This window comes from Cuculus canorus, chromosome 1 (genome assembly GCF_017976375.1).
Source record: "Cuculus canorus isolate bCucCan1 chromosome 1, bCucCan1.pri, whole genome shotgun sequence".
Taxonomy (NCBI): Eukaryota; Metazoa; Chordata; class Aves; order Cuculiformes; family Cuculidae; genus Cuculus; species Cuculus canorus.
In genome coordinates, this window is record NC_071401.1 from 7,626,853 (window position 1) to 7,640,002 (window position 13,150).

At 36.1% G+C, this 13,150-nt stretch overlaps 1 protein-coding gene across 2 annotated transcripts in view; it reads right to left on the reverse strand.

The window, feature by feature from the left end:
* Nucleotides 1–13,150, reverse strand: part of XPO4 (exportin 4) — an 83,584-nt gene that overhangs the window by 21,382 nt on the left and 49,052 nt on the right. The window contains exons 7-12 of one of the 2 annotated variants that reach the window (XM_054079000.1): nucleotides 10,241–10,353; nucleotides 7,658–7,815; nucleotides 7,210–7,384; nucleotides 2,806–2,982; nucleotides 502–644; nucleotides 246–391 (exon numbers count right to left, since the gene is read on the reverse strand). In XM_054079000.1, coding sequence (XP_053934975.1) covers nucleotides 246–391; nucleotides 502–644; nucleotides 2,806–2,982; nucleotides 7,210–7,384; nucleotides 7,658–7,815; nucleotides 10,241–10,353 — 912 coding nt within the window. The remainder of the gene's footprint in view (nucleotides 1–245; nucleotides 392–501; nucleotides 645–2,805; nucleotides 2,983–7,209; nucleotides 7,385–7,657; nucleotides 7,816–10,240; nucleotides 10,354–13,150) is intronic. The other variant, XM_054079008.1, reaches the window with a different exon arrangement.

Here is a 13,150-nt window from a genome sequence, read left to right on the forward strand (position 1 = left end):
GAGGGAATTTCCAAAGGACATTAAGATTTCACACGTCTTCTAAAGATAACATTCTTGCTACTCAAGGCAGATGCAAGTAAAACAAAGACTTTGGAGTAGTGTATGGAAGATGGGAGCATCATAAGGGATAAAATTTACAGTCAATTAAGAGTAGTTGATATACAGCATTCCCCCCCACACACCCCAAGGTGTTGCGGTTGCAGTAAGAATACTAGAATAAGTACTATTTAAAGCTGTTCACTAACCTGTGACTAAAATAAGCCAATGAATATCCTCATACAGGTCATCAAGCACTTTATTGTCAATTGAGCCTGATGCTGGTGAGGCAAGTAACTGCTGCTGATGTCTTTGCAACTGCCCATGGAGCCTTGTCACTCGGTCTTCTAATAAACTGTGGAAAAATAACAATAACTTCACTGTTTTTAAATGGTTCTGGAAAAGCCAGGCTTTTCAGATGTGATGGCTTAATCGATATGCATTCATGACTAATTTTTTTTGTACCTTGTGAGAAGAGGTATACAGTGTTCTGCAGCAATTCTCCCCAGCATGCCTACACTGGCCAGCTGGTCACAGAACTGGTCTCTGTCATCTTCCTGCAGTTCACTTATTTCTTCTTCTTCCCGAGAGGCCACACCATTGGCAGTCTTTGGTTATTTCAACAAAATTAGAAACAACCAGTTAGTGTTATACTTGTTCAATTTTATCATCACCACAATTTTCTACGTTACTTTGGCTTTTTCTTTCAAGGTGTTTCGAACAGATGGACAACAGACTCGTGGAGAAGAATTAAACAGAGGAGTAAACACAGCTTCATATTGATTTAAAGATTAGCATTTTAACAAACTCATTAGCAAAATGCCACATTTGGTTAATTGTGCATTTGCTACTGTTTCCAATAGTGCTCTCAAGTCAGAAGATTCACTGTTTGTAAAAAGAGTCAAGGATAAGAGTTACGAAAATTAATACTTGTTATTAATAGGATAAGCACAGGCTAGATAATAGCCAAACAGCTTCTTTACGCTACAAGGCAAATAAATCAGCTTTGTCGAGCAACTACTACTAGAAGTAAGATATAAGGTACTGGACGACACTGGCTCACAGAGATGGTCTGCAGAAGATTGCTGAAGTACGTATGCGTTTCAAATCACACACATAGCAGACCAAGAACCATTTTAAGTACTGCAGCTGCCTTGCTTTCCCCTGTTCATTAGCCAAAGATATTATTCTCAGTTACCTGAGATCTTACATAAATCATAGAATAGGTAGTGTTTGTCATGATGAATGAAAATCATCTCCTTCACTAAAGGTCTTCCATAACCCATTGTTGCAGGGGAAAAAAAGCTTTAAAAAGTAAATGCCGCAACCTCCAAAACAGAAGACTAACCACCAGCACCATTATCTCAGTTTTATTTCTTGCTGATGCAGAAGTTGTACTGTTTGGTTTCCCAAAGCTTATCATGGCTGCATTTTAAGCTACTTAAATAATGATCAGACCTTATTCCTGAAGAGCTGAATCAAGATATGTAGAAACTAAGTATCAATGTTAAAAATGTTTTCTTAAAATCCTAAAGAATCAAATTTTACATGACTAAAAGTAAAATACAAGTAACAGAGAAAGCTATCAGTCTGCTTTGTTTCTATAAAGGCTGTAGGAAACTGAATCCACACGAAACTCCTTGCCCAAAGTACTTTTTTTTAACCCATCTTTTCTTTATGTAAACCAGCAAACCACGTTCTCTTGGCAGCTTCAAAGCTGCAGCTGTTTACTGAAGGGTGAGCCTCTGCTCTCAAAGCAGAGACTGAAAGTTCCTGTTACTGCTTTGATATCAAACAAGAAGCATTTTGAAACGCCAGCTGTGGCTTTTAGAAGGTTACCCATGGGATAAATGACTTATCTCACAGAATGACATGAATTAACCTGTGTATACAAGTTATGTCAAGACCGCCTGATATGAAGTCAAAGTTCTCTTGTGAAATATTTCTCTCTGGTTTGGCACTGTTATTACCATCTGTTACATATTGAGATAGAATTAAAGTTTTATATGGTACTTTTCAGAATGAGGCACCTTGGAGATTTTTGCACACCATCAAATTAAAGAGAGATTTTAAGGTTTTTGAACTGAATCTATGCAATAATTAATTAATGCATCATCTACATCCAACATTGCTCGAGATTCTATTTTACTAAGATCCAGGCTCCTGGCAAAGAGATTCATCTGCTTTTTCCCCCCCTCAATGTTTCAAGAGATACTTGACGTACTTTCAGGTTTTCTCCAGAATAGTCACCTCAAAAATTCAATTGGGAATTCATTTTATCCAAAAAGAACCAGATAATACTGCAAGTTTATTCTAGTCTGAGCATAGCCATTATACAATTTTTTCCCAGATATTTATGCATGTCCATTATACTCCAAAAGCATACTTTGAAGATAACGTATAGGAGGTAAAAACTGTACAAAAGCCTTCCAATTTCATTGGGGATATTAACTAGGAGACTAGTCCAGAGAAGAATGGTCAAACGTTTAGACATTTCATCTTGCTGTTCTTTCCACAGATGCACATTGATTTAAGTAACAGGTTTAGTCTTTTTTAAAGTGATTTCCAGCTTTATATTCCTTTCTCTTCAGAACGAGAGAAACAGACTGGAAAACACCCAGAGTAACAAAATCAGCAAATTTTTACTCTCTAAACGTACAAACAGTAGTTCTATGCCAGCTCCCTTGAGCTATATAGTATAGTGCACACCAAAAGACATGGGCTAGTTACCATAGATCATCATCAAGAACTACTAGAATGAGGACTTACCAAATTCCTTGTACCATCAGGAGCAGCTAGATGGCACTGAATGTAGGAATTAAAGACCTGAACAGCATGTTGGGTAAAGAAACCTTTATGGAAATGTTTGTCATCTTGTACCAAAGTCAGCCAAGATTCCAGCAACTTGTCATATGCTTCCATGTATACCATGTCATCTTTGTCAAGCTGCAAGAGATGAAAGAAACAAAGCATATATCCTATTCCTAAAATGAACCAGAGGAACATACTTATAACGATTATTTAAGAGATGTTCTCCTAATGCTGAAACAATTAAAAAACCCTATCAGTCACAAAAACCATCTAAGGAAAATCAAGAAAAGACCAGAATGAAGCGAAGCAACGCATCAAAAGGGTTATAATGCAGATGTTATGCTCGCTAGGCTTTATAGCTAAATGCTTTGACCTTTTTTATCTCTTCATCTGATGTTCAAAACCAGAGGAGCTTAAATTATTAAGCCTTTAGTGCATGATTACCTAAACATGGGAGGTTTTACCCCAAAAATGCCAACCATCTCAATTCTTATTTGTAACAACAAAGAATTGAGCCATTTCTTTTTAATTAAACAGACAAATCTAGAACATGTGCACAGACAGACTTTTAAGTATTCCACTATTTCTGAAATATGCAGAAAAGATGATGATTCCCTGATGCAGAGGAAATCCTTGTAAGATTGCATGTTTAAGAAACCTTAATACAGGTAGCCACGTTTGATGATAATACACAACTCATTCTATGAACAAACAAACAAAAAAAGGCAGACTTCCACAGACTAAGTCTGCATCCCCATCTGCTTAGTGCATTTTAGCTGATGCTTCATGGTTTTATTTATGCATGTTTCTATGTAGCACACAAGTTGCAAAAGGAAATAACATATCTGAAAAACAAAAGTTACAGGCAAACTAAAGAACACAAGTAGCAAAGAGGCCATTTCTTTTAAGAATAAAAATATTTATAATTACCTATCAGCTTTTAAATTTGATGCAAAAACTGAACTTTAGTAAATATATCCAACTTCAAATAACTTAAGCGAGACTGTACATAAAAAAATGCTGCTAAAGCAGAACATTTCTTTCCTCTAAGAAGTCTTAAGTTTTAACCACAGGATCACTCACAAGAGTTATTTTGAGATAGCAGAGCTTAGTAAAATGACTCCTTGATGAAATAGAGATATTAAGGCCTTAATCATGCTCCAGACAGAAGAATTCCTGACTTTCAGTGAAATTATAAACACAGCTGGATGAACAGGCAAGGAAAAGAAAACACCGGCTGGATGACTGATTATGAGGGAAAACCGATATCATGTTGGAAGCATTTCAAGATAGCTTCACAGCATCATTTTGTAACTGCAAAGTGGTGATACGTACAAAAGTTAAAATATGGGACATGCTGATGTGAACAACAGCTGAAGATAAGCCACAAATTTAGGATGGACATCACAATGTGTCTTTGTAAAACGTGGCTAAAACCACATGAATTCATAGACAGTCATTCAACCCAGAAATATTTTGATGTGTGTAATATATTTACATATAACTTTTAATAATTTCTAAAAATCCAGAGGATAAACCAATAAACAGGCATATCTTTTTATGAACAGCAAAAGAAATCAAATCTATCCAATTCATTCGAGGAGGTAATACAGAAGTTAATGCCACAAAGATACTTGATAGTATTTTCACAAAGATGCTAGGATGAATAAGTACTCACAAAGTACGTGCCCAAATAGGGCCAAATTCAGAATGATCTCTCCCATCACGTATTTTTTAAGTATCGTGAAACAGGAAATTTGCATTAGGATTAATTTTGAGGAAAGACATCTTTGGTATAATTTCTATTTCTATTTGACTTTTCAGCCAACGTCCTGTTCATACTCTTCACTAATTCAGGTGGACTATCTAATTTCACTGAGTATTGTGCAAGGCAAAGCACAGTTGTAGACAAGCATCTTCTTTCAGATTCAGTGCTGTTAAAGGAAGAGATTATTGATCCAACTTAGCCCCCAGCACTGCTGAAGCTTACTGTCCTCCACCTGACGTGTATCTCCCCAATGTCAACAGGCAGGTTAATGTAAAACAGCATTTGAAGATGATGTCTGGGGATTGAGATGTTTTCCCCCCTTTGCTGAAAATCAATATTAGCTGCATTGAAGTGGTTTCCATAGTATGGTTCAAGACACCCCAATTTTGACAGTTTCCATAGCAGGTCTCCAGCTAAGTAGATTCCTTGTCCCTGATGGGCTTTCTGAAATGTTCACATAAGACATTCTGCTGGCATATGAAGTGGCAGAAATATGGGGAAAACAGCTTTTCCGACCAGCAAAGCTTAAGGAACACGGTTGCCTGCATCCTGCTGTACTTCAGATTTCTGACTGGTTCCAAGCATATTATCAGAGGATTCTACTGAGCTCGATGCACACGGCATTTTATCTATCAAAATCTCAATTACAGGCCACAAATGAGCTCACAGAAGGTGTCACTACAAGCAGTCTGAGCAAGAATTTTGAAGAACGCATCAACCATGGTTGGAAAATGAAGCCAAAAGATTGTTTTCAGGGATGTGAAGTAGTATTTCTACAGGCACAGCACACAGTATCATTATGCCATCTGGATTAAGTCAGCAACAACTTAAAGGTGTCAGTAGCATCCCTTAATGCTGATACACCGTTACAGAATTTTTTGGAAGGCCCATCATCACAGAAATCTGTGTCATCTTGGAAATCAAAGAAAAAGCATGAAGTTGAGATACCTGTAAGAGCTACAGCAGAAAAGAAGGGGTGAAAGGTAATGTTTCTCTTTCCCATAATGATTTAAAGGTTTTAAGATAGTGAGGAAATTCTCTTAAAAAAAAAAAATCTTGCATTCTCTTTCTGATGTTGCTGAATCTAAGAATGTCTAATACTGAAAAGATTTTCTTCAGCAAAAACTATGGGATTACACAAGTGTAGGCAGCCACAGTTTACCAGGCATAACTGGTTAGTCATTTCGAAAAGAAGCTTTGTACCAGACAGTGGTATACAAGCTATTGTAAGCTCTTGCCGAGAGATGAAGTGTTTTGAGTGGCATTACGTTGAGTGCTGTTTTCATTAAACACGGTTGCATATTCTAGCTCTCAAGTAACAAGAGGCTAATTGAGGAAACAACATCCCTTTAATTCAAATAATTGGTGTTTATGGTTCTCCTGAATCTGTTCCATAAAGGCTTCAGAGGCATTCCTAAATGTGTTGGTGAGCACCAGAACATCTGCTCAATGTTCTGCTAGAAAAAATCTCAAAAGCAGGACAAGTTTTAACCAATGAAGTTTGGAAATTAGCTCTATTTCAGATTCTAAATTTAATCACCAATTAAGACAGGAATACATTTGAAAGTTTAAGTGATTACTGGTCCAAATGTAATACATTTTAACCTTGCAGCAAAGACATGATCTAATGTTCTGCAATGAATGCTAATTAACACACCTGTGATCTCTGGTAAAGAAACATGTCCATCAACTTGAACTAAATACTTCTATAATTCTTTTCAAACTCGGGTAATTAAAGCTTCAAAGCAAAACTGGTAAAATTTCACACTTTTACACAGTAATGGGGAAATATAGGCTAATATCTTGACAGTCTCATTCTAAACCAATAGCTACTGCATAGAAGTAGCTTACGTGCAAGATTATTCACCTTAATTATCAGGGGCTTTTTTTCCTTAAATCAGGTCTCTTTAGAAGTTTTTATTTTTAATACAAGTTTCAGAAGCAGAAGACTTAGATTATCCCAACTGCTCTTTAATGTTACAACCAAAGTTTGAAAGAAGTAAACACACACAAAAAAAAAAAATCTTCTGAAGTCCTGTTCTAGATTTGTACACAGAACTACCATTTGAACAGTGCCAGAAATGAAGAGATTGTTTGAACAGCTTAGAAGTATGGGGTTAACAACAGATCTTAACAGCTACATTCAGTTAAAACAGAAGTTCCTGACTCAGAACTCCTGACAGCAGTTAAGCTTCAGTCTGTCCATATGTTCGTGTAGTCATTTTAAGCTTTCAGGACGTTGCTCGCTCATTTATCTGTAACAGTTCTCAGAGAAGTCCTACAAAGGCAAGTCAGCAATATTTAAAAACTAATAATTTAAAATTAACCCATTATTTGAAAAAATGGAAATATGAGCGAGGTGCTTTAAATCAAAACAAAGTCCAAAAGATGCTCACAGTGTGCAATTATGTTCATTATACTGTTTGCAACAAGAAGAAAATCCTCTCAGATGTAGTTTCAGAAATATCTAGAAGAAAACCACATTGTTGAATTCACAATGGTTATCAATAAAACAGCCAAATTATCACATCACTTGTGCTTACCACAAATAGAAACAAAAAAAGAATATCTACTCCTTGAGAGCAGATACTTACCACTTCTTCCAAGGCAGCACTTCTTCCAAAAGAACAAGTGAGGTGTGCAAGGCAGTTTACAAATGACGAGAAAAGTTCATTTGGAATGGCCGTTAAAATGTTGCGAGGAAATACAGTTATCAGGTTGCTGATAATACTGGAAATTCCCACTGCTTCAGAGTCTTCTATTTCAATTCTACAGACAGAAAGAGCAGTTAGGTTTTTTTGCCACTAGGAGAAATGCTAAAAGTGAATTGATTTTGTGATATGTTTTCTATCAACAAATGTAATTTATATTACTTAAGATTCACGTACTTTAAATTGCCTATTCTTAATTTCAGTAAACCAACAGTAGGCAGAAATTATACCCAGAAATAAGCAAGCCATACCAGTTCTCCACACAGATATGCCACACTCCACACTAAAGGTTAAAAGATGCCATCTAAATTTAGAGAGCAAGCATACATACCCATTGATAGTGTTCAGTAATCCCTCAATGAAGTGTGCCAGGTAATCAACTTGTGAGCCTTCATCGGGAAAGACTGGCCCGTGTAAAGACGCAAGCTGTGCCAGACACTGTAATGAATCTTGGGCCATATCTGTATCTTCTCTGATTTTTCGATGTACCTTTCAGGAAGTGAGATAGTTAATAACACAAGGAAAATAGGTTGTTCTTACAACAGTCACATGGCTCTCAACCTAAAAGAGCACACACCAAAAAAAGCTTACTATCACTTCAAATCAGTCTGAACTGCAAGGGTTTCTGCAACTCTCTAAACCCATAGCAAATGTCAAGATCCTGACTTAGCTCACAAAGTCACAAGCCCTGAATTAATTCACTGAAACTAACATTTAGTTAAGTCTCACCTACATGTTGAAAATTGAACTGTCTACTGAATGTTATATCTTAAAGAGAGAAACAGATGCCAGGCAGTCAGACATACTGCTCCTTCTAAAAACAGCAATAATGACAGTCATCTCTATTATGCTAACTATGCCTAGGCTATGGAGTCTTGCTAAAGTTAGTCAACAAGTTCAATCAAGATTATACAGATGCTTCTTTAGCAGAGGTAAACACTGAAGACATACAAAAATGAATGCATCACTTCCTTGGCAACACCCTTAGATTATACAAGGCCAAGAGTAATCTTACCGCATTTCTGTGAACTGTTTCGTCATTACTTCTGCTGGGGATGCTTTCGAGATTCAAATCTCAATATTTCAGTTATCATATTCTCACACGCTTATTTTAATAGTCAAATATGGAATTGAAGATTTGTTAGGCTCATGCCTCCCTATTTTTTCACATAAGTTTACTGAATGAATAAATTCAGTGAATTTATTTAATTCAATGAATAAATAAAGCTTTTTCTCCCAGAAACAAGTTTAATTATACTATTTAAACAATATTATACATAAAAGTAGAGTTAAAAGACTGACTATTTCTCTATGGTGTTATAGTTGCAACTTCACCCAATTCATAACTAGCTGGATTAGCTGCACAGTTAATCTCTGAAAGATCAAACTAGCAAGAAAAACAAACCCCGCAACAGAAATACTCCTCCTAATATACATCCCACACCGATCTGAGATTAGAACTGAAGGCTCTCACTTTAACATGGCAGTTTGGCCAACTTTTGCAAGGTTATTACAATTTCTTAGACCAGATAAATGAATATACATTACTGCCTTTCATTTACATTACTTCAAATAGCAAACTAATGCTATATGCCTAAACCATTACAAATCAGGAATGTAAAACCAAAACTGACAGCAGATTGCCCTGACCTGCATTCATTAAAAAAAAAATAAAAAAATCAAATACAGGCAGGCTTTAGTTACTTTTAAGTAAAATGCAAAATTTATTAAAACAATTCTGCATGTTATTAAAAACATCATTCTCACTACAAATAAGTAATTGTAAATCAACCAAAGAAAAAGATAAGTAACTGTGATAAATTCACATTATTAAACAAGGAAGGGTTAATATGCAAGCCAAAAAGTTATTTGCATGTGGAGGTTCACAGCTGACAGTAGCAACTGTCTGGATAGTCTAGACAGCTGTTGGGATTGTGTGTAGCTGCTAAGAGTTCTGTCAGTGATTTTTTTTCACCTTTTCAAAACTGCTGGAACAGATAAACTTGCAGTAACAAAAAAAAGGAATTAAAAATTCTCATTCATCAGAAAGTCCTATAAAGTAAGGACAGGGATATGCGTATCAAAACTCTCAAGCAGCACTGAAAAGTTCCATTCACTTTAACAACAACGTTGTCTGAGTTTGGAGCATGTTATTTCTCTGCTTTGCAAAAGTGAAAATAGCCTGAGAATTGAATACTCAGGTCCCAAGAGACGTAATATAAGATAAAATAGCATAGTAATTTATAAGCCAATATATGTAACTCCTTGCTGAGCAAAGACTACAAACGTCTCTCCCCAACACTGATAGAAATAAAGCAATACTAATTCATCTAGTTTGAATACAATGTGGGGTTTTTTTAAGCTATAGAAATTGAATATTACGTTCCTCTATCCCAACTGTACCTCTACCCATCCCTCCTAACTTAATGTATTAAAAGTTGTTTGTATTTGTGCTGAAGAAAGAGATACAGAATTTTGTATCCTGAGACTGGCTAGAAAACTGCAATCACATTACTTATTTTCAGCTGTTCTGTTGAGCAAATGCTTTAAGATCAGCAAACACACTGTTGATTTGATCTTTTTTGAGATCTGTTACACCTTATCCAAAAGACATTCTAGTCCTGCTCACCATGCTTGGTTTCATTTGATGAATACACATCCAGAAGTACTAAAAGTTTAGGTAAATACACACCTTTTATTTTGTTAATGGTCATCAATTTAAGGCAATTTAAAGGCAAAATACATATTCAGTAACCTAGGAAAAATACAATCCTTTTGCTTTGATAAGCAAGCTGAAGGTAATAGAATCAGTCCTACCTGATGCAAAAGGAAGACCCCAACAACACAGTTTTAGAGCAGGAAGGAGCTGCTTTCCCTGTGGTCTGGACTACGAAAGTTGAAGAAAGAAACTTACTGTAAAGAAAAGCTCCATAACTCTGCTGTCCAGGAGGGTCTCGCGCCAGGATTCTGTTGGCTTTAGCATCACATTTTGTGAGGATTCAAACATAGCTATATAATGTCTGCCCAGTTATCTGGTGTCAAGGTCAACAATAACATTCCTACTTGGCTTTAAAAAAATCCTAGATACAACAGGATCCATTCAGAAAGAATGTAATGGAAACAAACTTTAAGCCTCTTCACATACACAGCATAATTCATGCATGAGGCCAAGGAATAAAAGGTATTAAGTATTGAAAAAAAGAATGCTCCAGGAATGTTAGATAACAGTTTGATCATAATTATGAGACATACCATAGTGATACGATCACTTTGATAACCAGGGTGTCTAATGTGACACAGCGAGAAGGGAAAAAAGCAACCGCAATTAACAGGTGTTAAAATTTATGCAAAATAGGAAATAATTTCCTAAAAAATTTTCCTGGCAGCTTTTAAAAAGGGCTTATGATAGCTAAAGATAGCTCATGGAAATCTAGATCCCATTTTTCTAAATAGCAAAATATGCGTCACAGAATGCAGATATGTTAGCCCTGCATTAATCTACATTTTTTAATCACACTGCGAAGAACAAAAGCATAAGGCACCACAAGACATCGTCCTATTAAACACATTTGTAAGGGACGCGCATGAAAAACGTGAAGCCACAGTTTTGCCGCACTCCACTCTTACCATGCGTTTTGGCATAACTTAATTTACTTTCTGCAGATGCTCTGTACAGAAAAAATAGAGACGTGAGCAAAATATTTAAACAAGCAAGTTTCGTTCTGTGTCAGTCTAACCACGCAGAGGAGTCTTTATCAAAGACTTTTGAACACGCTTCTTTCTGTGACAGCCCCCAACCCAAGGAGCAATCAACCCACTCCAACTCAGCAACTGATGTTTTGATTTGCCTTTTTTAAACCCTTCATCATTCTCTCCGATCCCTTTCAAACCCAACCACCAGAATAAATAACAGCATGCTCAGCTGCATGTAATTTACTTACTGGTAATGAAATGCATTAACTCTTGTACTGTAACTTATCAGGTATTACAAAAACGTGTAACAAAAAGCATTTGTATGTCTAGAAGAAAATAAATTCCACAATGCTACCACTGAAGAAAGCAGAACCCTTAACTTTTGACAGGTTTTGTTTAAGAGAACAATACACAAAGCAAATATGTAGCTTAATGTGAAGGGTCGTGGCCCAAGGTCGGATGCACAATTTTAGTTTACACTTGTCTTTGGAGTTCTACCAAAACCCCAAATCGCTAACAACGCCGTGCAGAACCATATCTCAAAAAGTGACTTTTTCTACAGCGCAGTACCAGGTGGATCTTCACTGGTGGTACGTGCTCAGAACTGCTGTCAGGACATTATAACGAAGAACCAGAGATTTTCATATTAGTGCAAACCAAAACTAGATCCATCATTTTCAAAATTATAATCAGTATATCTCGAACCATACCAGATCTAAATTATTTCAGATAGGCAAAACCTAAAATCATAGAATTGTCTATTTTGCTTCCATCTGAAATAGAGATGTCATTTACCTGATCAAAAATGCTTTGGTTCACCCATATAGGCTTGAAATTATCACATGCTAGCATTCTTTAGCAGGAGAAATATTACAAATAAAACTAATTTTACTTGTCAAATTAAGCTATGCTTTTTTTCTTTTTAATTTGGAATGTTTTAGAAAAAACAGTACTTGAAGTTTTATTTATTGACAAGAGTGTCCTTTGCTCTAACTCTCCAATAAATGATTGGCTTGGAAACACATCCACGTCAGAAGATGATCACAGATACAATCTCTGAAAAATCTATTTCCTCTTCACTAGGTTGAGCCTACAGATGGAACCAGCTACATAACACTTTTCACATGGAATGAAAGAAGGGCTAGTTTGCTGTCACTATTTTAACAAGTGTCAGTATTTAGCAGCCCTATCCTGTTATTTTTAGTACTGTTTCTCATGCTGATGGACTGATGACACATCTGACAATAGCAGATTTGTGGGTAAAATATCGGTTCACTGAACAATAAAAATCATAGAGATCTTACATCAGTTTTCCATCACATACCAGATGTACGCGTATGCACACATTAGCATAAAGTTAGCTGTGAAGATGCTTGCTATCATGAAATACCTCTACTTATCCTGTGCTATGGTTCAGCCTTACTAGCAGCAGCCCAGTTTATTCCAAACATGAAAAAAATGGCAGTAAATGACCCAGTACACAGGTTTACACAGGACAAAAGCAGTCTTCATCATCAAAAATTAATTTACTTCTCGATGTTCATGAGGGAACAAAAAGTACAAGACTAGCATTGGACTTTTTTGTAAGCACTCAAGCTATTACACAGACTTACAATAAGTAAAGATCAGTCTGTGACATCCTGGAGGGTATGAGAGGCTTTTTGGGGTTTTTTTTTTTTTGGTTGTTTTTTTTTTTAATGAAAAACAATTGTAAACCACATCTGGTAATAAATACAAATGTTTGTAATTCTCTCAAGCCTGCTGAAGAATGAGTAACTCCTAACAGTTCACTTTGAATGATGAGGAAATCCAAGCTAGGCAACAGCTACAAGCACAGCAACGTCTCACCTGGTCTCCAAGATTTAGGATGCTGATTCCTACAGAGAATTTCTGCTTGAATCAGAACAGATTATTAAACAACATTCACCAAGCTCTATCGAAAAGCGTAAGAATATAACGAGATGCCTTCATGTACAATAAGGCACATATGATCATTAATTAGTGCTCAGAGATGGAGAAGACCATATTTACAATAGGTTTTCTTTTATCTTTGCCTACATTTATGTATGTAGTTCTATGCTTGCTTTTGTTTCATGAGCTAGAGAAATAAAAGCAATCTTTTTGAAATTAT